Source organism: Giraffa tippelskirchi, chromosome 8 (assembly GCF_054371585.1).
Source record: "Giraffa tippelskirchi isolate mGirTip1 chromosome 8, T2T-mGirTip1v1.2.pri, whole genome shotgun sequence".
NCBI classification, from domain to species: domain Eukaryota; kingdom Metazoa; phylum Chordata; class Mammalia; order Artiodactyla; family Giraffidae; genus Giraffa; species Giraffa tippelskirchi.
This window is the reverse complement of record NC_137282.1, coordinates 153670688-153694013: the sequence shown is the minus strand read 5'-3', so window position 1 is coordinate 153694013 and position 23326 is coordinate 153670688. Positions and strand designations below refer to the sequence as shown.

General features: G+C 47.2%; 1 protein-coding gene across 7 annotated transcripts in view; it reads left to right on the top strand.

Annotated features, from left to right (window-relative positions):
* Positions 1–23326, top strand: part of GMPR (guanosine monophosphate reductase) — a 55790-nt gene that overhangs the window by 26990 nt on the left and 5474 nt on the right. For 4 of the 7 annotated variants that reach the window (XR_014061687.1, XR_014061686.1, XM_081518169.1 and 1 more), the window contains 4 exons: positions 1828–1909; positions 5874–5980; positions 20537–20579; positions 23118–23277. Coding sequence is in view for 3 of the 7 variants with exons in the window: in XM_081518169.1 (XP_081374295.1) it covers positions 1828–1909; positions 5874–5980; positions 20537–20579; positions 23118–23277 (392 nt within the window). In the remaining 4 variants the exon portion in view is untranslated. The remainder of the gene's footprint in view (positions 1–1827; positions 1910–5873; positions 5981–20536; positions 20580–23117; positions 23278–23326) is intronic. The other 3 variants (XR_014061689.1, XR_014061688.1, XM_081518168.1) reach the window with 1 other exon arrangement.

The following is a 23326-nucleotide window of genomic DNA, read 5'->3' as shown; positions in this document are numbered from 1 at the left end:
CTGTCTTTATGTTTTTTCACTTGTATGTGTATTACAAGTATTCAAAGTTTTCCTCTAAGTCTGGGAGGAGACAACTTTTAATTTATCTGAAGCTTGTTTTGGTGCAAGGTATGAGTGATAATCCATATCTGTTTCCGAAAGATCCCTTTTCCCCAAAATGTCAATATTTCTGTCTATTGAAATATTGTTCCTTTCCTCTGTGATGTGAAACGCCATCTTTAACATGTACTGTATTCTCATGTGTTCCTATCCTTTCTCTGGGCTAGCATTTTCCACTGTTAAATGCTGTTGGAATTAAAGTAACTTTGAGCCATCCTCATCACCCTTTTCGAAGACCCTTTTATACAAAGTTAAAAGTCATGTTGTCTAGGTGGAGAAAGAAAAATTCCCCTTGGAATCAATTCAGCGAAAAGACACTTGGGGCTTCAATGCCAGAAAAAAGTTGTATGAGTTAGAGATGCACTGCCCAAAATAAGACTTTGCACAGTTGTGAAAATTCAGACAGGCATCCTGCCAAGTATTCTATGTACCAACTGAAGAATCCACAGGCCAGTGAGTTGTAATAAAAAGGGCTATTTTTATGTTCTCAGTCTCCTGCAGTGAAAGAACATGCACTATTTTCAAACCAGATGCATCCTTCTGGTTTTTAGTTTCTACCACTTCCTGGCTTATGGGTTTATTCTTAGGACCACAGTTTCATGTTGTTTTGAAAATGAAGTATGTTCCAGTCCCCAAGGTGCCTAGGGCTCATCTGCCTTTTCATATCTCAGTGGGAACCACTGACCTTAGGATGGGATTAGTTCAGTCCAGTCGTTCAGTCGTGTCCGACTCTTTGCAACCCCATGGACTGCAGCACTCCAGGCTTCCCTGTCCATTACCAACTCCTGGAGCTTGCTCAAATTCATGCCCATCGAGTTGGTGATGCCATCCAACCATCTCATCCTCTGTCGTCCCCTTCTCCTCCTGCCTTCAGTCTTTCCCAGCATCAGGGTCTTTTCCAAAGAGTCAGTTCTTCTCATCAGGTGGCCAAAGTATTGGAGTTTCAGCTTCAGCATCAGTCCTTCCAATGAATATTCAGGGCTGATTTCCTTTAGGATGGGATACCCAGGTATTTTCCCAACTGTGAGGTGACCAGTAGTCCCCTAATTCTGGGTTCTGTTGGTTCCATAGAAGTTCTTTAGGAGTTTTACAAACTGTGAACCACAATTAACATTTTAATCAGCTGAGGAGTGTTTCATTGCTTATTTTCTATATCTGGGTTCCCTGTAAGAGTTTGTCTTGCCCGACATAGAAAGTCTAAGATCTCTTGGAGTTCTAAAGTCATGTAGTTCTGCAAATTCCTCATGCTGTCAGCTCACCCAGAGGTAGCCTGGGGTGTCCAATTCTGTGTTCTTGTTAGTTGTTGTTGTTTAGGGTTGTTTTCAAATATGCTGGCACACTGAGTGCAGCACTTTAACAGCATCATCTTTTAGAATTTAAAATAGCTCAGCTGAAATTCCATCACCTCCTCTCGCTTGGTTGGTGGTGATGCTTCCTAAGGCCCAGTTGACGTCACACTCTAGGACATCTGGTTCTCGGTGAGTGATCACACCATCATAGTTAATTGAGAAGAAAGGAAACCTGGAGAAAACCTAAGCCACCAATCGGCTGAAAGTTGATTCAGGGATTGGTCCCTTGTCTTCTCCCGTTTTTTACTTTTGTCCCTTTGGCTGCCTGATGGCCTCAGAACCGGCACCTCCTTGTGTTCAGGTGTGGGGCTCCTCCATCACTCACCTTTGTTCCTCCCAGAGGAGTTCATGATCATGAGCTATGTTCTTTCTGTCCCAGGCAGGGAACGTGGTGACGGGAGAGATGGTTGAAGAGCTTATTCTTTCTGGAGCAGATATCGTCAAAGTGGGAGTTGGACCAGGTAAGACTTGCTGGGAGCATGGTTGAGGGTGTGTTGTTGGGGAGGATTGGGGTCTAGTGCTTGGTAGGACCAGAGATGCCCAGAAGGGACCTCATGAATGATCCAGCCACAGGTTTAAAGCACATTTCTTTTGGAAGTATTGTTGAGCTTCTGATCAGAAGAGGCTCCTGATTGGAAATATCACTGAGCTGCCTTCTGATGCCTCTGGGAATTTCTGAATGAACTTGAATGTGGTTCGATTCAAATAAGGTCTTGGTTTCAAAATATTCCAGTGGAAGAAAAGAATGAGAGCTCAGGAGTGATCCCATTCACCTTGAAGAGGAAGGTGAGGGATGACGAGCTCACGGGGACAGTTAATGGATATAAATGACTCCAGTTTATGTGAACGTTTGAGGGACCCCAAACATTGCAAATAAGCATGCAGCTGAGGCCACATTTGAACTTGACTCATGGCCCAGGCAGTTGTCACCTTTGGCTCTTCAGCTGACACATATTCATCTCAGATTTTGCTGCATCCTCCCAGGCCTTCTCTCCCAGGACCTCCAGTGGCATTCTGAGTGGAGGAATAAGGTGGCACCTTTCTAACCTCTACTCGGTAGTTCTGTTTCTCTCGGGGCCATTTGATGTTGACTTTCCCTTTTGGCCGGACAGGTGCATGAGCTTCCGTATTTTTAATTTCTTCATATTAAAAATTCCTCCTTGCCCATCCATGATTAACCAAACACTAAAATGGGAGAGGAGGAAAAGAGCTATACATTTTCCTTTGGGAATAAAAAAACAGCAAAGTTTTTTTGTTTTTTTTTTACAAATACCATGCTCCCAGGAGACATTACCAAAAAAGGAAGCAAACCATAAACCAATATGAGAGGGAGGCAGAAAACATGGTTGTATTGTGACCTGGCTGACAGTCGTCAGCCTTGAGGGACCAGGATGGGCAGGAAGAGACTCTTAGGGAAGGAGAGCCCTGTAGGCTTGTAAAAGGCCCTAAGCTTTTTCTTTAAATAATTTTATTTATTTATGTTTGGCCGTGCTGGGTGTTCATTGCTGTGCAGGCTTTTCTCAGGTTTTGGTAGACGGAGGCCACTCTCTAGGTGTGGTGCAGGGGCTTCTCGCTGTGGTGGCTTCTGTTGCAGAGCACAGGCTCTAGGCATGTGCGCTCAGTGGTTAAGGGCCCCCAGCTCTAGAGCATAGGCTCAACAGTTGCGTCACACGGGCTTAGCTGCTTCACATGTGGGATCTTCCTGGGCCGAGGATCGAACTTGTGTCTCCTGCCTTGGCAGGTGGATTCTTTACTACTGAGCTCCACCAGGGAAGCCCAGGCCCCAAGCTGTTAGCACACAACAAGGTTCTCAAGGGTGGGCTTTTGATATTGCCACTCACCCAATAGTCTGTAAGAGTCTGAGCAAGAGGAAAGACGGCTGTGGCCTTTGCTGAGTGTCTGTCATTATTGGAAACTCAGTGCTTAAGGCCTGTGCTTGCTTACAGGGCACTGTCCCCCACTTAGAATGGGCTGTAATAGACCAGGCTTGTGATGGAGTCAAATAGGCTAACAGTGTTAGACCAGGAAGACTCTTTCTCTCCCTTCAAAGTAGAGCACGCACCGACCACCTATTTCACCACATAAATGTACTGAGTGTCTCCTAGCTGCCGTTGTGCCGGGTGGTTGCTGTACAGGGTGTGAGACGTATAAACCATCTTCTTGGTCCTCAGGGCTGTTCTCCATGTAATCTTGAGCATCCAGCCGCCCTTGCTTCCTTCCCGTATGTCTTCTATGTACACAGTCTCTTTCCCCCGAAGATTTATTGTCAACGTGTGCCTCCCAGGCTGTCTGTTTAGAACAGACATTACCAAAGGGAGTAAGAAGCTCTCTTTGAGCCTGATGTATTGGAGTCATTTCTGTAAACCGACTGGAGATGATGTTTACACTTCATGAATTCTTGAGCACAAAAACAGTGGACATTGGCCATCTAGATGACAGCGTTAAATAAGGTTCATCATGGAACAACTCCTGGGACCTGGGGAAAAAAGCATTAAAAATGTGCCCCATGGCCACCAGGACTGGGAGGAAGTGGGTACCCAGTTTCTCATTTCAACCTGGGGGTTCATCAGGACCACTCCCCCGCCTTGTCCCTCACCCGTGCAGAGCTCCAGGCCACTGCAGCTGAGTCCCTACCCACCCTTGAGGATCTGGCAGTGGAGTGGGAAAGGAGAAAGGCTGATTCTGAACCAGAACCAGAGGTTGTAAAGCTTCAGTTGTGCCTTGCACAGTGCGTGTCTGGGGCAGGCGTGCCTTGGTCGGGAGGGAAGCTCCATAGCCCTCAGGGAGCGAGTGGCCGTGTTGTGAGGATGGACAGAAGGAGATGGCTCCTCCCTGCAACTGGATGCGGGAGAAGGCGGCTCCCCTGGTCCCGGTGTCCCTGCCGGACCCCCTGGCCTCAAAGTATATATAGCCTTGGCTCTCGACCTATCGGGAGAGGTTTGTGGGCAGCTGGGAAGCCACTGGTGATGGTGGGGAAAAGGAGAAGAGGCAGAGACTTTGCCCAAGTCTGGTGGGAGTAGAGGAGTTCACGCCCAGCTTTTACACGGGCCCATAGGTGACACCCCCAGACAGGCAGGAGCGACGGAGTGAGTGAGTGAGTGGTGAAGCGGTAGAGACAGGGACGTGACTCATTCATTCTTGAGTTCACGCTTTCTTTCAGTGACTATTTATAGTGGCCTTATTATGCACAAAGCTCCGTTCTCAGCACTGGATCGACAACAATGAATATCCACGGAGCTTACCCTCCAGCGGAGAAAACAGATCCTCGGTTCTTACACAAATAATGACTTAAATGCTCTTTTTGAAACGAGCTGCTGTGACGAAAAACATCCCTGAGGCAGTGACATTGAAGATGAAGCCTGGAAGATGAGAAAGGGTTGGCCAGACCAGGGGGTTGGTGCAGAGGGGAGAGCTTGGGAGAAAGAACATCACATGCAATCCCTGAGGTGGGAGGAACGGAAAGGTCAGCGTGGCTGGGGGCTGTCGAGTGGGGCAGGCGGAGAGGAGGGGACAGGCGGGTAGACAGTGCATAGCTTGAGCTCGGTGGCCTCGGAGCAGGCGCTGGTCTGCTGGGAGGGAAGGGGAGGCTTGCATGGAGATGTGCTGGAGAGGCCCGTCTGATTCGGCCTGGACCTAACTGGGCTAATGCACTGCAGACAGTGAACTAGGACTGGAGTTGACCATGGGGAGGGTAGAGGTCAGGGGGGATGAAGGCATCGAGGTGGCTGGTTTGAGTTCTGCAGTGGAAGCTGACCTCAGAGGCGGGGCTGGATAGGGTGAGAGATGGACCATAAGAGGGTGCGGACCAGGAGGTTGGTGTGTGTAGAGGCCAGAGCCGAGGCAGAGGGCGGCTGCAAGCATGCCCTGAGCGCCAGCCCCCTTTTCTCAGCGGCTTACTGGAGGCCGGGCAGTCTTCGTCTCTCATGCCATTTCATCTCCATCACAGCCCCGTGAGGTCAATGCTTTCATTTCCACCTTTTCAGCGAGGCACTGAGGCTTAGAGAAGTGAGTCATTTGACAGAAGTTGAAGGTCAAGGAGGCTCAAGGCCATGGGAGGCGTCTGAAGGTCCCTTGGGGTTGTGTGGGAAGTGAGGGAGGGTGGGAAGGAGTGGAGTTGGAGGTTGGGAAGTCGGTAAGTGGGAGCTGATGTCGCGGAGAGTGACGGTGACCTGTGTTGGGGGGCGTATCCTGGACCTGAGCGGATGAGGGTGATGCGGCCTGGAAGGGATGAGTTGTCAGACGGTGGTTATAACCACCTCCGCTGAGCTGCGGGGGCCGCCCCACCCCGCCCCTCCTCTGCGCCGTCCCCCCTCCGCCCCCAGGAAATGGGGGTGCGGCTGCGTAATGGGAGAGCAGGCTCATTGTGTCGAGTCCTGCTCAGCCCTAACCATCTCTCTCTGGGGTCCCCCCTCCTCCTCCATCCAGGCTCCGTGTGCACCACCCGCACCAAGACGGGGGTGGGCTACCCCCAGCTGAGCGCCGTGATCGAGTGCGCAGACTCGGCCCACGGCCTGAAGGGGCACATCATCTCGGTAAGTGTCGCGAGGGGGCTGGGGGCGTTTCCGGGAGGCCCTTGCTCCCCGGCCGCCCTTCACCTTGTTGGTGACCCTGTGGTCTCGGGAGCCAGCTGGGGACCATGGTCGCAGCATTCGGTGACACTTGACAGAGATACAGGCCCTACTCCCTAGGGACGGCAGTGAAGGGGGCAACTCCTTGGTCAGTAACAACTCTGTAGTTAGTAATAGCTGGAGGTGGTGCGTATCATGACGGGATACATGGGGAGCTTTGAGAAAATGAGAGGGTCACGTGTTTGCTTGCGAGGGCTCGCGGTAACAAAGTGCCCCTTACTGGATGAAGCACAAGCTGGAATCAAGATTGCCAGGAGAAATATCAATAACCTCAGATATGCAGATGACACCACACTTATGGCAGAAATCGAAGAGGAACCACAGAACCTCTTGATGAAAGTGAAAGAGGAGAGTGAAAAAGCTGGCTTAAAACTCAGCATTCAGAAAACTAAGATCATGGCATCTGGTCCCATCACTTCATGGCAAATAGATGGGGAAACAATGGAAACAGTGACAGACTATTTTTGGGGGCTCCAAAATCACTGCAGATGGTGACTGCAGCCATAAATTATAAGACGCTTACTCCTTGGAAGAAGAGTTATGACAAATCTAGACAGCATATTAAAAACCAGAGGCTTACTTTGCCAACAAAGGTCCATCTAGTCAAAGCTATGGTTTTTCCAGTAGTCATGTATGGATGTGAGAGTTGGACTATAAAGGAAGCTGAGTGCAGAAGAATTGATGCCTTTGAACTGTGGTGCTGGAGAAGACTCTTGAGAGTCCCTTGGACAGTAAGGAGATCCAACCAGTCCATCCTAAAGGAAATCAGCCCTGAATATTCATTGGAAGGACTGATGTTGAAGCTGAAACTCCAATACTTTGGCCACCTGATGCGAAGAACTAACTCATTGGAAAAGTCCCTGATGCTGGGAAAGATTGAAAGCAGGAGGAGAAGGGGACAACAAAGGGTGAGATGGTTGGATGGCATCACTGACTCAATGGACATGAGTTTGAGTAAGCTCTGGGAGTTGGTGATGGACAGGGAAGCCTGGCATGCTGCAGTCCATGGGGTCTCAAAGAGTCGGACACGACTGAGCGACTGAACTGAAGTGAACAAATAAGAGAAGTATATTGTCTCACTCTTTTGGAGGTCAGAGGTCCAAGATCAAGGTGTCAGTAAGGCCACAAAGCCTCCAGGTAAACCCCCGTTCCAGCCTCCAGAGTTTCTGGTAGTTGCTCGGCTAAGGGCACCAGAGCCCCAGTTTTCACAAGGCATCCTCCCCGCATGCACGTCTGCCTTTGTGTCCAGATTTCTCCTTTTTATAAGAACATCAGTCGTATGGGACTAGAGCCCACCCTGCTCCAAGGTGACCTCATCTTAGCTACTCACATCTGCAGTACTGTCAGTGCTCCGGCCGGTCACCCGTTTCTGTAGTGAGTGCGGGTTCAGTGCAATGCTGGGGGCAGAAGTTAGATTATGTGGGTGGAGGGGTATATGGATGGAGGTGAAGAGAGTCAGTGATCTAACAACACTGTCATGGAGCTCCTGGAAGGACAACACCCCAGTACTCAGCGACTAAATGTTACAGATTGAATGCATGTCAATTTAACCCTCAGTTTATCCATCATTCTTCTCTAGCTTTATTGACATGACCATCATTCAAGTAGTCATCACATCTGTCTCCTTCTAGGTGAGATGCTCAGAATAGGGCAGAACTTGTCAGATATAACCGGATGGACTTCGACAGAGCTATGGCTTCAGTTTATGTGGGTTATACACATATATCCTGAAAGTGAAAGTCACTCATTTGTGTCCTAGTCTTTGCAACCCCGTGGTCTGTATAGTCCATGGAATTCTCTAGGCCAGATTACTGGAGTGGGTAGCCTTTGCCTTCTCCAGGGGATCTTCCCAACTCAGGGATCGAACCCAGGTCTCCCACAATGCAGGCGGATTCTTTACCCGCTGAGCCACAAGGGAAGCCCGTATATATCCTATAAACATTTAAGTTATGTGTATATTTAATAATATATATCTGAACTCTTGGCATGTTTTTAGTGGTGCTATAACAGTGGACTCACATTAAATATAGTAAATTAAATCTTCAGTTCTTTTCACTTGTTTGGTTGCTAAGCCAAGCTCTCACATTAAATAATTGACAGGTTATTTTGGTTAAAAAAATGGATGTAGTAAATTAACGTATTCTGGTGGAATGATCTGTTATTGGTTTTGGTTCAGCATTGCAACTAGTGAGATTTGATTTCTGGACCTGCTTTGAGGCTATAATTTGTTGTTCAGTTGCTCAATTGTGTCCATCTCTTTGCGACCACGTGGACTACAGCACGTCAGGCTTCCCTGTCCTTCACTGTCCCCTGGAATTGCTCAAACTCATGTCCATTGAGTCGAAGATGCCATTCATCCATCTCATCCTCTGTCACCTCTTTCTCCTCCTGCCCTCAATCTTTCCCAGCATCAGGGACTTTTCCAATGAGTTGGCTCTTTGCATCAGGTGTCCAAAGTATTGGAGCTTCAGCTTCAGTCCTTCCAATGAATATTCAGGACTGATTTCCTTTAGGATGGACTGGTTAGATCTCCTTGCAGTCCAAGGGACTCTCAAGAGTGTTTTCCAACACCACAGTTCAAAAGCATCATTTCTTCAGCGCTCAGCTTTCTTTATGGTCCAACTCGCACATCCATACATGACTACAGGAAAAACCATAGCTTTGACTAGATGGACCTTTGTCGGCAAAGGACCTTTGTCTCTGCTTTTTAATACATTGTCTAGATTGGTCATAGCTTTTCTTCCAAGGAGCAAGCGTCTTTTAATTTCATGGCTGAAGTCACCATCTGCAGTGATTTTGGAGTCCAACAAAATTAAGTCTGTCACTGTTTCCATTGTTTCCCTGTCTATTTGCCATGAAGTGATGGGACCGGATGCCATAATCTTTGTTTTTTGAATGTTGAGTTTTACACCAGCTTTTTCACTCTTCTCTTTCACTTTCATCAAGAGGTTCTTTAGTTCCTCTTTGATTTCTGCCATAAGTGTGGTGTCATCTGCATATCTGAGGTTCTTGATATTTATCTCAGCAATCATGATAAGAGCTTGTGCTTCATCCAGCCTGGCATTTCACATGGTTTACTCTACATATAAGTTAAATAAGCAGGGTGACAATATACACTCTTGACGTACTCCTTTCCCAATTTGGAACCAGTCTTTTGTTCCATGTCTGGTTTTAACTGTTGCTTCTTGACCTGTATACAGATTTCTTAGGAGGCATGTCACGTGGTCTGGTATTCCCATCTCTTGAAGAATTTTCCACAGTTTGTAGTGATCCACACAGTCAAAAACTTTAGCGTAGTCAATGAAGCAGATGTTTTTCTGGAATTCTCTTGCTTTTTCTATGGTCCAGCAGATGTTGGCAATTTGATCTCTGGTTCCTGTGCCTTTTCTAAATCCAGCTTGTACATCTGGAGGTTCTCAATTCACGTACTGTGAATCCTAGCTTGGAGAATTTTGAGCATTACTTTGCTAGCATGTGAGATGAGTGCAATTGTGCAGTAGTTTGAGCATTCTTTGGCATTGCCTTTCTTAGGGATTACTTCCGTGGTAGCTCAGACGGTAAAGCGTCTGCCTATAATGCAGGAGACCTGGGTTCAATCCCTGGGTTGGGAAGATTTCCTGGAGAAGGAAATGGCAACCCACTCCAGTATTCTTGCTTGGAAAATCCCGTGGATGGAGGAACCTGGTAGGCTACAGTCCATGGGGTCGCAAAGAGTCGGACATGACTGAGCGACTTCACTTTCTTAGGGATTGGAATGAAAACTGACCTTTTCCTGTCCTGTGGCCACTGCTGAGTTTTCCAAATTTGCTGGCATATTGTGTGCAGCATTTTCACAGCATCATCTTTTAGGATTTGAAATAGCTCAACTGGAATTCCATCACCGTAGCTTTGTTCATAGGGATCCTTCCGAAAGCCCACTTGACTTCACATTCCAGGATGTCTGGCTCTAGGTGAGTGATCACACCATCGTGGTTATCTGGGTCATTAAGACCTTTTTTGTATAGTTCTTCTGTGTATTCTTGCCACCTCTTTGTAATATCTTCTGCTTCTGTTAGATCTATACTGTTTCTGTCCTTTATTGTGCCCATCTTTCCATGAAATGTTCCCTTTATATCTCTAGTTTTCTTGAAGATATCTCTAGTCTTTCCCATTCTATTGTTTTCCTCTATTTCTTTGCATTGTTCACTTAAGAAGGCTTTCTTATCTCTCCTTGCTATTCTTTGAGACTCTTCTTTCAGATGGATTTATCTTTCCTATTCTCCTTTGCCTTTCCCTTCTCTTCTTTTGTCAGCTATTTGTAAGGCCCTCTCAGACAACCATTTTGCCTTTTTGCATTTCTTTTTCTTAGGGATGTTTTTGATCACCACCTCCCATACAGTACTATGAACTGCCATCCATGGTTCTTCAGGCACTCTGTCTATCAGATCTAATCCTTTGAATCTCTTTGTCACTTCCACTGTATAATCGTAAGGGATTTGATTTAGGTCATACCAGAATAGTGGTTTTCTCTACTGTCTTCAATTTAAGTCTGAATTTTGCAATAGGAAATTTGTGATCTGAGCCACAGTCAGCTCCCAGTCTTGTTTTTGCTGAGTGTATAGAGCCTCTCCATTTTCGGCTGCAAAGAATATAATCAATCTGATTTCAGTATTGAGGGTATGATAATACACTTTAAAAATCTCTATGGGCACACAATCTCTCAAATTTTACTACAGCATCTGAGCCTTGCCACCAGTGCTTCCCCCAGATGACTTGATAAACCGAAATGAAGATCTACGTCTTTGATTTGTGGTCCCACGCTCACTTCCTGTGCTCCTTCTGGTTTCTCATCCAGGCTTTCCATCCATACATCCATCCATCCATTCAGTTAGTTCATATTCACTGAGCATCTACTGTGTGCTTGGGGCTGGAATAAATGACCAAAGATTTATCGGGTGCTGACAGAGTTCTTTCCCAGGTGGTGCTAGTGGTAAAGAACCCGCCTGCCAATGCAGGAGGCATAAGAGATGCAGCTTCGATCCCTCAGTTGGGAAGGTCCCTTGGAGAAGGGCATGGCAACCCACTCTAGTATTCTTGCCTGGTGGGCTCTAGTCCATAGGTTCACACAGAATCAGACATGACTGAAACGACTTAGCACGCATGCACGACAGTTCTAAGGTCTTCAACTCAGTATCTTTCTCTTTTAGCTTTGGCCCCAGTGAACAAATTGAGACCCATTTATTGAACAACTTGTGCATAAAAGGCTGACACAGAGCCATCATCCTACATTTATGGAATGAGTTGATTGACATCATTGCAGTTGCCAAGCAGTGCTGTTCTCCAGTGTGGTTCTTGAATGCTCACCATAGCCGCCTCTTGGGCTGGCTGTATGACAGTCCCCAGGGAAGCTTTTCACCATACACATTCCTGGCCCCCATTCTGTTTAATTAAAAAAAAGTTTTTATTGAAGTATAGTTGCTTTATAATGTTGTGTTTCTATTGTACAGCATAGCCATGTGTATACATACATCCCCTCTTGCTTCCCACATAGGTCACCACCTTGTGGTATACAGTAGGTTCTTACTAGTTCCCTATTTTATGCATAATAAATGCAATTTTTATGCATAATAATAAAAATGCAGTATTTTTTGCATAATAAATGGCAATCCCAATCTCCCAATCCATTCCACCCTCTCCTTTCCCCCTTGGTATCCCTACATTTGTTCTCTACATCTATGACTCTTTCTGCTTTGCAAATAAGTTCGTCTGTACCATTTTTCTAGATTCCACATATATGTGTTAAGGTATGAAATTTGATTTTCCCTTCTGACTGACTTCATTCTGTATACAGGTCCATCTGTATCTCAGCAAATGGCACAATTTCATTCCATTTTATGGCCGAGTAATATTCCATTGTGTGTGTGATTGTGCATATGTACAACATCTTCTTTATCCATTCATCTGTCGATGGACATTTAGGTTGCTTCCATGTCCTGGTATTGTAAATAGTGCTGAAATGAACACTGGGGTGCATGTATCTTTTCGAATTATGGTTTTCTCTGGGTATATGTCCAGGAATGGGATTGCTGGATCATATGGTAGCTCTATTTTTAGATTTTTGAGGAATTCCCATACTGTTCTCCATAGTGCGTATATCAATTTACATTCCCTCAATCCTGTTGAATTAGACTGTTCATAGTTTGGCTACTAGAGCACCATATGTAATTAGTCATGATTCTCCATTCACCATCAAGAGCCTTAATAACAATTTAGACCTTATATATATTCCTTCAATGGCCACCATTTCTAAATTGGTAGAGGTCAAATTAATGAAGTTTTACTATGGACTTACTCTGAGATCCCATACTTGTGTCTTTCTGGAAATTTCACATTTGCTTAGTTTATAGGACTTTGGGGGGAGTAGGGGTGGAGGCTCTGCTTGGACCACAAGTGACTCTGAAAATCAACCTGGGATCTCCTTACCCAGCACCCTCTAATTTATAGCTTATGTCAGCCATTCTCTAAGTGTGTGTCCAGACCAGCAGTACCAGTATCAACTGAGAACTTGTGAGAAGTTCTCAGGCCTCATCTCAGACCTAGTGAATGAGAAGCTCTGAAGGTGAAATTAACAAGCCCTCTGAGTAATCTGGGTCTGTTCTCAAGCTTGAGAGGCACTGGCTTCTAGAGTCAAGGCCCAGCACACACAGGCTGGGTCCATGTGCCAGACCCATGTTTTGACACCCACAAAACAGCTTCACTGAGTTTGTCAGGGACAATGACAGCCCAGGCTGGTGGTCCTGATGCTCTGAGGTTCTTATTTTTCCATTGATGGTCAGAGCTTTTGTAGATAAGGCTAGAAGTTCAATTTGTAGCCAGCAGAGACCCCATGAAGTTCACAGACTTACATAGGTTCTGCACCCCTGACTTCAGCTCATTCCTCTGATCAGCTAAGCATCTTGTGGTTCAGAGCAGCTGTTTTCTTTGCTTCTGTTTGTCTAATGGAGTTTCACAAACGGTTTCTCCCACTTGCCAAGAGTCCTAAACCCAGTGGAAACCTGTCAGGTGTTTGGATCCTGCCACTTTGTCTGGTTTCCTTCCAGCTGCTTCATTTTACATTTTCATTGCTGAGTTTGCATGTCTTTGCTACTGAAGTTCAGAGGGAAGCCACAGCAGGGGGTTGGCCACGGCCAAGAGGCTGGACTTGAGCTGGGTTTCTATTTATTGTGATCCATGTGGGGTTCCTAGAGGCAGAGGGCTGAGAAATCCAAGACACCCCCTGGGATAGGTGAAGATTAAGGTGTGACCAGTTCATTTTGTGTTGTCATCTGCTGGGGACGTGACACAAAGGAGAGCATTTTAAAGGTAGAAACAGCTTTAGAGGTTGCAGTGGCTGTCAGGTATTGAACACCTATCTTCTGGGCATGGTATACCTATAATCTCTAATCCCTGGAACGGCCTAGGTATTAGGTAGCTGTTATCTTCTTCAGACAGGTGTATTAGTCAGGGTTCTCTGGAGAAACAGAACCAGTAGGGGGTGTGTGTGTATACGCATGCACATGTGTGTTTAGATAGAAGTAGATTTATTATAAGGAAATACATTGGTTCACGTGACGATGGGACTGAAAATATCGCAAGATCTGTAGGGTGAATTGGCAAGCTGGAGACCTAGGAGAGCTGATTGTGTGGTTCCAGTCTTGAGTTTGAAGACCTGAGAACCAGGGAGAGCCAGTGTTCCAGTTGGAGTCAGTGTCGCAGTTCTAAGGGAGTCATTGAGGAAGAATCCTCTCCCTTGGGGAAGTCGCAGCCTTTTTGTGCTATTCAGGCCTTCGAGTGATTAGGTGAGGCCCACCCACATGAGAGAGAGCAATCTGCTTTACTGATTTGCATATTAATCTCATCCACAAAGGGCTTCCCAGGTGGTGCCAGTGGTAGAGAATCTGCCTGCCTGTGTAAGAGACATGGGTTCAATCCCTGGGTTGGGAAGATCCCCTGGAGAAAGGCATGGCAATCCACTCTAGTATTCTTAATATGGAGAACCCCATGGACAGAGGAGCCTGGTGGGCTAAAGTCCATAGGATTGCCAAGAGTTGGACATGACTGAAGCAACTTAGCATGTACACACACTTATCCCCAAAACACCCTCTCAGAAACACCCAGGACAATTTTTGACCAAATGCCACTCCATAGCCCAGTCAAGTTGACATATAACATTATCACACCTGGTGAGGAGACTGAAGCTTTGAGACCTTAGTGATTTGCTCAGCATCACATGCTGGTGGAGGGCAGAGCCAGCTCTGAAACCAAGATCTGTTCACCTCCTGTGTTCCACGCCTTCCCTTGACCACCCTCATTTAGAAAATGTGGAGACTCAGAGGGTAGAGGGCTCGCTGAAGTCAACAAGAAGGCAAGGTTGGCCCAGCATTCCCGATCCACCCCTTTCCCACCCCAGTGCTTTGGGGGGAGCTTCAGCTTAATCTGTGCTTATAGCTCGGCCTTTCCCCTTAGGGCTTCCAAGCCTGTGTTCCAGTGAAGAGATCAGAGTCAGTACCTGATGAACCCTGAGGAAGGGGAGGGATTTGTACAACCAGATGAGTTCACTGTCTATACCCAAAATAGTCTGGACTCTGTAGTGCTTCCCAGGACCTAAAAGAAAAACGTCCTGTGATGAGGTTGGCTGGAATCACTGTTGTCTCTTTACTCAAATTGTTAAAATACAATTTTAACCATTGTATTTGATAAAGACCTAGAGAGCATGCTTTTCCAGTTTGAGGAGAGAATGATAGAGGTGGAGCTGATTCAGAGTAAACCCCAACCCCCTGCTCGTGTCCACCCAGTCAGTAGGCCTCTCATCCACTCACTGACCCTCTGCAAAGAGGGATCCATTGATCCGCGGATTTCTTATTTTGTTGATTTAATGCATTAGCTTAGGAATGGTCAGACCATTATTTGAACAGATCTAAACAAAGTCATTCAAAAAATTTAATTTTTTTGAGGCTTGAAAAAATCCCTCAACCAAATATATTTAGCCAAGTAAAAGTTAGAAATATAAAGGAAATAAAGATTACGAGAAATGCCATCTTTTAAAAAAAATTTATTAAAGCATAGTCGATTTACAGTGTGTTAACTTCTGCTGCACTGCAAAGTGATTCAGTTACACACACACACACACACACACACACACACACACACACACACACACACACACACATACTTTTCCATTATGATGTATTGCAGGATATTGAATATAGTTTCCTGTGCTATACAGTAGGACACTGTTGTTTACCCATTTTATATATAATAGTTAGCATCTGCTAATCCCAAACTTCCAATCTATCCTCCCTTCAACGCCTCCCTCTTGGCAAGCACAAGATGTCTGGTTCTCTATGTCTGTGAGTCTGTTTCTGTTTTGCAGATAAGGTCGTTTGTGTCATATTTTAGATTCCATATATGTGACACTGTATTTGTCTTTTAAAAAATAATCTACTTTTGGCTGTACTGGTCTTTGTTGCTGCACGGGCTTTTCTCTAGTTGTGGCAGGCAGGGGCTACTCCCTAGCGGTGGTGTGCAGGCGGCTCATTGCGGTGGCTTCTCTTGTTGCAGAGCGCGGGCTCCAGGGTGCGCAGGCTCAGTAGTTGAGGCTCCCAGGCTCTAGAGCACGGGCTCAATAGTTGTGGCGCATGGGCTTAGTTGCTCCACAGCATGTGGGATCTTCCTGGATCCGGGATTGAACCCATGCCCCTGCAGTGGCAGGTGGATTCTTTACCACTGAGCCACCAGGGAAGCCCCGGTCTTTCTCTTTTTGACTTGCTTCATTTGTTATGATAATCTGTAGTTCCATCCATGTTGCTGCAAATGGCATGATTTCATTCTTTTTAAGGCTGTGTAATATTCCTCTGTGTGTGTGTGTGTGTGTGTGCACGTGCGCATAGAGAGAGCTTTATCCGTTCGTATGTCAGTGGACAGTTTAGGTTGTTCCATGTGTTGGGTATTGTGAATAGTGCTGCTGTGAACATCAGGGTGTGTGTTTCTTTTCAAATTAGAGTTTGGTCTGGATATATGCCCAGGAGTGGGATACCTGGATCACACGGCAACTCTATTTTTAGTTTTTTGAGGAACCTCCATATTCCACCCTCTTGCATAGTGGCTGCACCAATTTACATTCCTGCCAACAGTGTAGGAGAGTTCTTTTCTTCACACCCTGTCTATCATTTGTCATTTGCAGACTTTTTAATGATGTCTGTCCTGACTGGTGCGAGGGGTACCTCATTTTAATTCCAATTGCATTTCTCTTAATAACTAGAGATGATGAGCATCTTTTCATGTCCCTATTGACCATCAGTATGTCTTCTTTGAAGAAATGTCTATTTAGGCTTTTTGCCCATTTTTTGATGGGGTTGTTTGTTTGTTTTTGAGTTGTATGAACTGTTTGTATATTTAGAAAATTAAGCTCTTGTCAGTTGTATCATTTGCAAATATTTTCTCCCAGTCCATAGGTTGTCTTTTTGTTATGATTATGGTTTCCTTTGCTGTGAAAAAGCTTAGAAGCTTGATTAGGTCCCATTTCTCTGTTTTGCTTCTATAGAAATGCTATCTTAAGATAACCACTGCTAATGGTTTGATATGTGTGCTTCTAGACATATTTAGAGTTTACGCTTAACTAGGGTTCTAATCTCATTCATCCATTATTAGAGGTGTGTGACCTTGAACAAGTCACTCCACCTTTTTGAGCCTCCCTCTTTGTTTTTCCCCACCTACAAAATATCAGCCTCTGGTACTTGTGGTGTTTGAATAGAAAAATGAAATTTGTAAGAATCCCTTGTTCATAGTTGGTGCTTGATTTAGTTCCCTCTGTCCACTGCATGCTTGTTTTCACTGCCCCTTCTTTTAGGGCTGGGCAAGTATTTTTAAGAAGAGGTCATGCTGACAGTTCACAGATCAAATCACCACTCATGTCATGTGATACCCTTTCTACTAAAATACTTCAACACTCTTGGAAAACAAAACAAGTATCCCTTGAAATATTTGCATGTTGTTTTTTTTAAAAAACTCCCTGCAGCTGTGTATATTCATGTATGAAAGTAAATGCATGTCTCTGCCTCCTGAGAACATGAAAGGATGCTTTGAACCTCCTTTGGAGATTACCTGTAAATGTAGTCGGGGGCAGACTCCTCTGCCCTAAGGTGTTATGTGATGTTGGGTTGCACTGGGTTAAACTGTAGTCCTGCCTGTCGGCTGTGCATTGTCTATTTCATAAATCCCACCCTGGCACAGTGAGTAGACGAGGTGCTATGTATGGTTTCCTCTCCCAGGCACATCATGAAGTCCTGTTAACTGGGGACATCTTGACATCTGTGGACATCGTGGGAGGGGAAGAGCTTGTTTTCTGGGGGTCCCTAGAGAGCAGGTTTTCTGAGTCAGGCCTCATTGCTGACCACACAGGTGTGACATTTTCAGAGTCTGCATGAGTAGTCACAAACTATTCACAAGTGAGATAAAGACTTAAGAACATGCTTTTGTGTGTTGGTGTGCAGGTGTGTACACATTTTTTGTTTTTAGGTCAGTCCATGCTAGGGACCTTTTTATTGGGAGCATGAGTTTATTTAATCTTCTTTTTTTCTGGCCATACTGCATGGCATATGGAATGTTAGTTCCCCACCCAGGGATCGAACCCATGCTCCCTGCAGTGGACGCCTGGGCGTCTTAACCACTAGACTGCCAGGGCCAGTCCCTATTTATTCTTTCGAGGTTATAAGTTTGAAACCCTATTGTGGAGAACTGGTTTTGATAAAAAGATAAAGCAATTTAAAAATAATTGGCAAGTCAAGTGAAGGGCATAGAGGGGTTGCCCCTTTGAAAGAGAAAGTAAAAATATGTGGGAAATTTGAAGCACCAGCAGGACACACGGCCGTGTGTGTGACTGTATTGACATGAAGGGCTTTGGCCACACACCTTTCATGGAGAGCCTGCCTCTGAAATAAATCCTTGCTTGTGACCCCATGGTCCTCCAGGGTCAGGAAAGCTACACATGAAGGATACACTTGATGGAGGAGGTAATTGCAGTCAGTAAATATTCATAAAAACAAGAGATTGAATCCCTACCCCCGCCTTTTGATCAGAATTGCAATGAAGCAGTGTTTGAGATGCAACCAGGCAATCCTAAAGGAAATCAGTCCTGAATATTCATTGGAAGGACTGATGCTGAGGCTGAAACTCAAATACTTTGGCCACCTGACACGAATAACTGACTCATTGGAAAGGACCCTGATGCTGGGAAAGATTGAAGGCAGGAGGAGAAGGGGATGACAGAGGATGAGATGGTTGGATGGCATCACCAACTCGATGGACATGAGTTTGAGTAGGCTCTGGGAGTTGGTGATGGACAGGGAGACCTGGCGTGCTGCAGCCGTGCTGGGATCTCAAAGAGCTGGACACAACTGAGCAACTGAACTGAGTGTTTGAGGTCTAGCTCCTGGAAGGACAGGCTTAAAAGCAGATCGGAAAAGGAGCATTGAGTCACAGGGACCCACGTCCTCAGAGACGCTGTTTGTAAAGTGGTTCCTCTCAGTTCCACGGAGATGCCCTCCACTTTCCTGCCATCACCACGTGGGTAGCTCAGTGGCCTGGGTCTTCTGCATCCTTCTCAAAGTGTGTCCCCTCTCCTGGGGACAGGCACTTCCCTCCAAGACCGGCCCTGGGCTCTGTCACGTTGCACCTGAGCACTGACCCGGCTTCCCAGGTCCGCTGCTTCCTTGCCTTTCTCTGTTGGGTGGGCAGCTACCCCAGGCCATGTGGCTGGCCTTTTCTTCCTTGGACCTCACACAGGCCACATTGCCAACAGCAGGTAGCAGCCTGGTTATTTTGTGCCTCTCGTGCTTGTTAGAAAACCCAGTAGATCTGTGTCCTGTGGTTTTGTACTGGGTCCCTGGTGTTGAAACATAACCCCCACGGCCAGACTGTGCCAGCAGCCCACAGTGACGGGCACTTAACCACTGCAGGGTGCTCTGCGGGTCAAGTGGGTGTCAGGAACCTGTGTTTGACTTGAAGGAAACTGGGTACTTTACAAGAAAGTGACCAGGAGACACAAGGCCTGAAATATAAAAGAGCAAATTCAATGTCCTTGGTGGCTCATAAAATACTTGTGCTCTTGTGCTAAATAAATCTCACTTCATGCCGGGCAGCGGGGAGAGGTGATGACTGAATGATAGTTACGTGGGGATGGCCAGTGGCCAGGCATGTTGTACAGGGGCTGATGGAGATGAGGTCCAGCCCCCCGATCCTGCCTGCTCAGTGGTTCCTGCATCCTAAGTGGAGTATTCATGCCTGGTGGGGGAGTGGGGGCAGGCGGGGCCGGGGTGTAGTGGCCTGAAACGTGACTGACGGGCCCTGGGAATGGCAGGCGCAGTGGCAAGGGTATTAGCACAAGTTGGAGTGCCTGATGCAGCGAGGCCAAACAAACTTAAACATTGGAGTTTGGAGCAGAGAAAGGTTAATTGCAGGGCCATGCAAAGAGACAGTGGCTCATGCCCTAAAAAAAACCTAATAAGCTCCTGGAAGGGTTTTGGCAAAGCACTTTTAAAAGCCAGGTTGGGGTGTGTGGGGGAGATTACAGGGTCACATGATCAGCTTGTGTACAATTCTCTGATTGGTTGATGGTGAGGGAACAGGGTGATGTCACGGGTTCATGTTATCAGTCCTTAGGTCCCAGGAGGCCTGAGGCTATGTGCTCATGGTCATCAAATATTAATAGAGTAGTTAACATCTGTTTGTTGGTGGGTTTTCACATCTGCAAAGCAACTCAAGAACTGTGCATCAAATAGGGGCTTCTCTGGTGGCTCAGACAGTAAAGAATCTGCCTGCAAGGCAAGGGACCTGGGGGCTATCCCTGGGTTGGGAAGATCCCCTGGAGAAGGGAATGGCAGCCAACTCCAATATTCTTGCCTGGAGAATTCCGTGGGCAAGAGGAGCCTGGCAGGCTACAGTCCACGGGGTCACAAAGAGTTGGACACGACTGAGCAACTAACACTTTCACTTTTCACTTTCATATCTGCAAAGCAACTCAGGAACTGTGCATCAAATACTGTTATCTAGGTACTTCAGAAAGGAGCTTGAGCAGACGATATGGAGGAAGGCCTGTCTCCCAGGAACGGCCCCATGGGGTACTGCTGGGTTGCAGTTCCCCTCTTTTTTTCTGATCCCCTTCAGTCTTGAGGAGAACAAGTTTTTTAACAAGAAAAGGAATAAAAGTTCAGAGAAAGAGGTTAATCATAAACTTGACAGAGGTACCTGCAGGGTCCGGCTCGGTTACAAAGGGAGTGTTGGGCCTGGGCTCTGCTGGTTGTGTGCTTGTCTGCAGGTGGGGTGGACGGAGGGGGCTAGGCCAGCAGATACCATCTCATTCCCTCCAGGGGAGATGGGGGGGGCAGGGAATGGCCTGGCCAAGCTCCCACTGACCTTCTCTCTTTGCTCTTCCCCTTTTTGAAGGATGGAGGCTGCACGTGTCCAGGAGATGTCGCCAAAGCCTTTGGTAAGAGGCCGTGGAGGGGAGGGAGCATGCAGGGATGGGGGAGCTCCCTGCGGGGGTGCCGCGGGAGGGGGAGACACGTTGGGAGAGGATCAGGGCCAATCCTGAGTTTCCTCTCCCTGGATCTCAGCCTCTGATTGGCCCACATCCCGGCATCGTTAGGTTCTAGTTGATGGCAGAGCAGGCTGAGTGCCCAGGGATAGCTAGTGGGCGAAGTCAGAGCCCAGAAGTCATCACTGAGAAGGCTCAGGGGACCTGTTGGAAGAGGACTGTACCAGGTCTGATGCCCCCCGAAACTTCAGCGAGGGGGTGTTTGGAGCCTAACCTGGTAAATATCCCCAGGGAGGGACTGAGATCCTCAGCCGCAGTTTCACATACCAGATGCTGAGGAGCCTATTTCCCAGTAGGGGGCAGCAGCGTCCGGCTGTGGTCTGGTGGGGCTGGACCACCGGCCTGGCTGGCCAGGTGTTTCCTTGGGAAGGCACTGGGCCATCCATTGCAGCATCTCTGCAGGCTGTGTCCCGTACCCCGAACCTTTGCCAATTGCGGTCCACAGCTGTGAGGTGTGCCAGCGGAGGCAGCCCCTCCCTCCTTTCGTGATGCCAGGACCGGGTTTGCTGCTGGTTTATTTTTTTCTTTTTCGCTGGAGGGAAATTTTCTGCCTTGGGCACCCCTCAGATGCCACTGGCCCCTCCTCTCACCTGTAAGCGGTGACATCCCCTCTTGTCCTTCTTTATCGCTGTTTCAGTTCAGCCCATAGAATGTCTTAGATCTGGACGTGGGTTCATTTTTTAAATTATTTTTTCAAACGCCACTCATGACAATACAGGGCAGTGTTCTTAGCAGCTAGCTTTTATAGCAACCCTGGAGAACGTGCAAGGGACGGAGGCCCCCAGAGGCAAGTGACAAGGTAAGGGTCCGACTCGGGGGCGGAGTCGGGATTCCTGCTCCACTGGTCTGTTCACTCACCTCTTATAAGGATCAGCAGCCAAGGACATTTCTCCTGTGGGGTTTTCAGCTGCATGTACTGAACACTGAGGGGTGTTCTGTCTCTAGCTCCCTCTAACAGTGCACACGGGCACCCTGCGCAGAGTGGTCTCTGGACTTGGGCTCTGAAGGCTTGCCCCTATCCCCAACCCCCATTCCAGGAAGTGTAGCCATGCCTTCGGACGAAGAGGAACCACTTTGGGAAAAAACGCTGGTTGGGAAAGTTCACAAGAGCGTTCAGAAAGGGAAGTGATTGGAAGCCACTTCAAAGCACTGCTTCCTGAGTTGTGGTCATCAGGAGGCCTGACCGGACACCAGTGGTCCCTGCCCCCTTATCATCATGGCAGGGGGACCGAGGAGCTGGCATTTGTGTTGGGGACCCTGCAGGGAAGTCGTCAAAGCTTGCTGCCAAGTCGAGAGGCCCGGTGTTTTGCTTGCCTGATTGCCAGGCCCAGGGTCCAGCCCTGCAGAGCCGGCCTTCTATGATGCTGGACGGAAGGGCCTGGGACACCTGCTGCACACCTTGAAGTCCTCTTACAAATGTTTAAGCGACCATCTGGAAGCAGTCAAGGCCGCTTTTTAGGGGAGTCTGTGCTTGCTCCTTCTCATCCTTCATCGTGATTGTGTAACACTTCTGTACCCTGATATCCTCCGATTATGAATGTAAACCCTTGGTAGGACTGGTCAGGATGGCGAACGGTGACTATTTCTGTTTCTTCCGTGTATGCCTTCTACTTTCCTGACAACTAGTCACGCCGCCTCTGCCATGTGCTGTGATAAACACTGAGGAAAGAGCAGTGAGCCAGCCCTGGTCCTATTGCCCCTGGTTTGGCTCCAACATAACCTCCAAAGGCAGGTGCAATACCCCCGTCTCCTCTGAACCTGTCCTGGAAGTTTCATGTCATTTGGTGATTTATATGGGATGTTGTTTACTCTGGAAGTCAAATGTTTATCACAGCAGAGGTGTGAGTCGAGTTTTACAGGATATATCTATAGATAGATGTGTGTGTATGTGTTTGATGTACCCAGACATACACATGTGTACACACACATATACATATATGTACGTACAGATTTCTCTCCTTCATGCCCAAGCTCTCAAGCAGGAAGTTCTATCTGTTCTGAGGTCCCTTCACATCTATACAGAGTGTGAGAGTGCTGAGACCTTCAGGTAGACCAGATGCCCAATGGGGACATGGCGGAGGAGTTATTGCATTAAGTATGAGATTGGACAGTACACTGAGATGTTGCTCACTTCTAATGTTTCTCTGATTTTAAGAGAGTTAGACCTGTGGAAGATGGTCATAGGAAGTCAACAATAACCATTAAGGATTGCCCAGTGTACTAGCCACCAAGCTTCAGTAGGCTGAGTTGCTCAGACTGTCTGGTGCCTGTCTGCCCTTAACTTTTTTTTCCTGAGTGGGAAAGTTGGGCTTTTTCTCACTATAGCCAGGAGGAGGAAGGTGGAGTTGGTGGCACTTGCATCTTTTTGGAGCTGACTTTTCCCTGACCCTCTTGTCTGCTGCTGCTTTTTGTCCCCACTTTGGGGCGCAGGAGCTGGAGCAGATTTTGTCATGCTGGGAGGAATGTTTTCGGGCCATACTGAGTGCGCCGGAGAGGTGATCGAGAGGAACGGACAGAAGCTCAAGCTGTTCTATGGGATGAGCTCAGAGACTGCGATGAAGAAACACTTGGGAGGGGTCGCGGAGTATAGGTATGTGGGGGTGGGATGGGGGGTGGGCACAGCACCATCACTGGTGAGG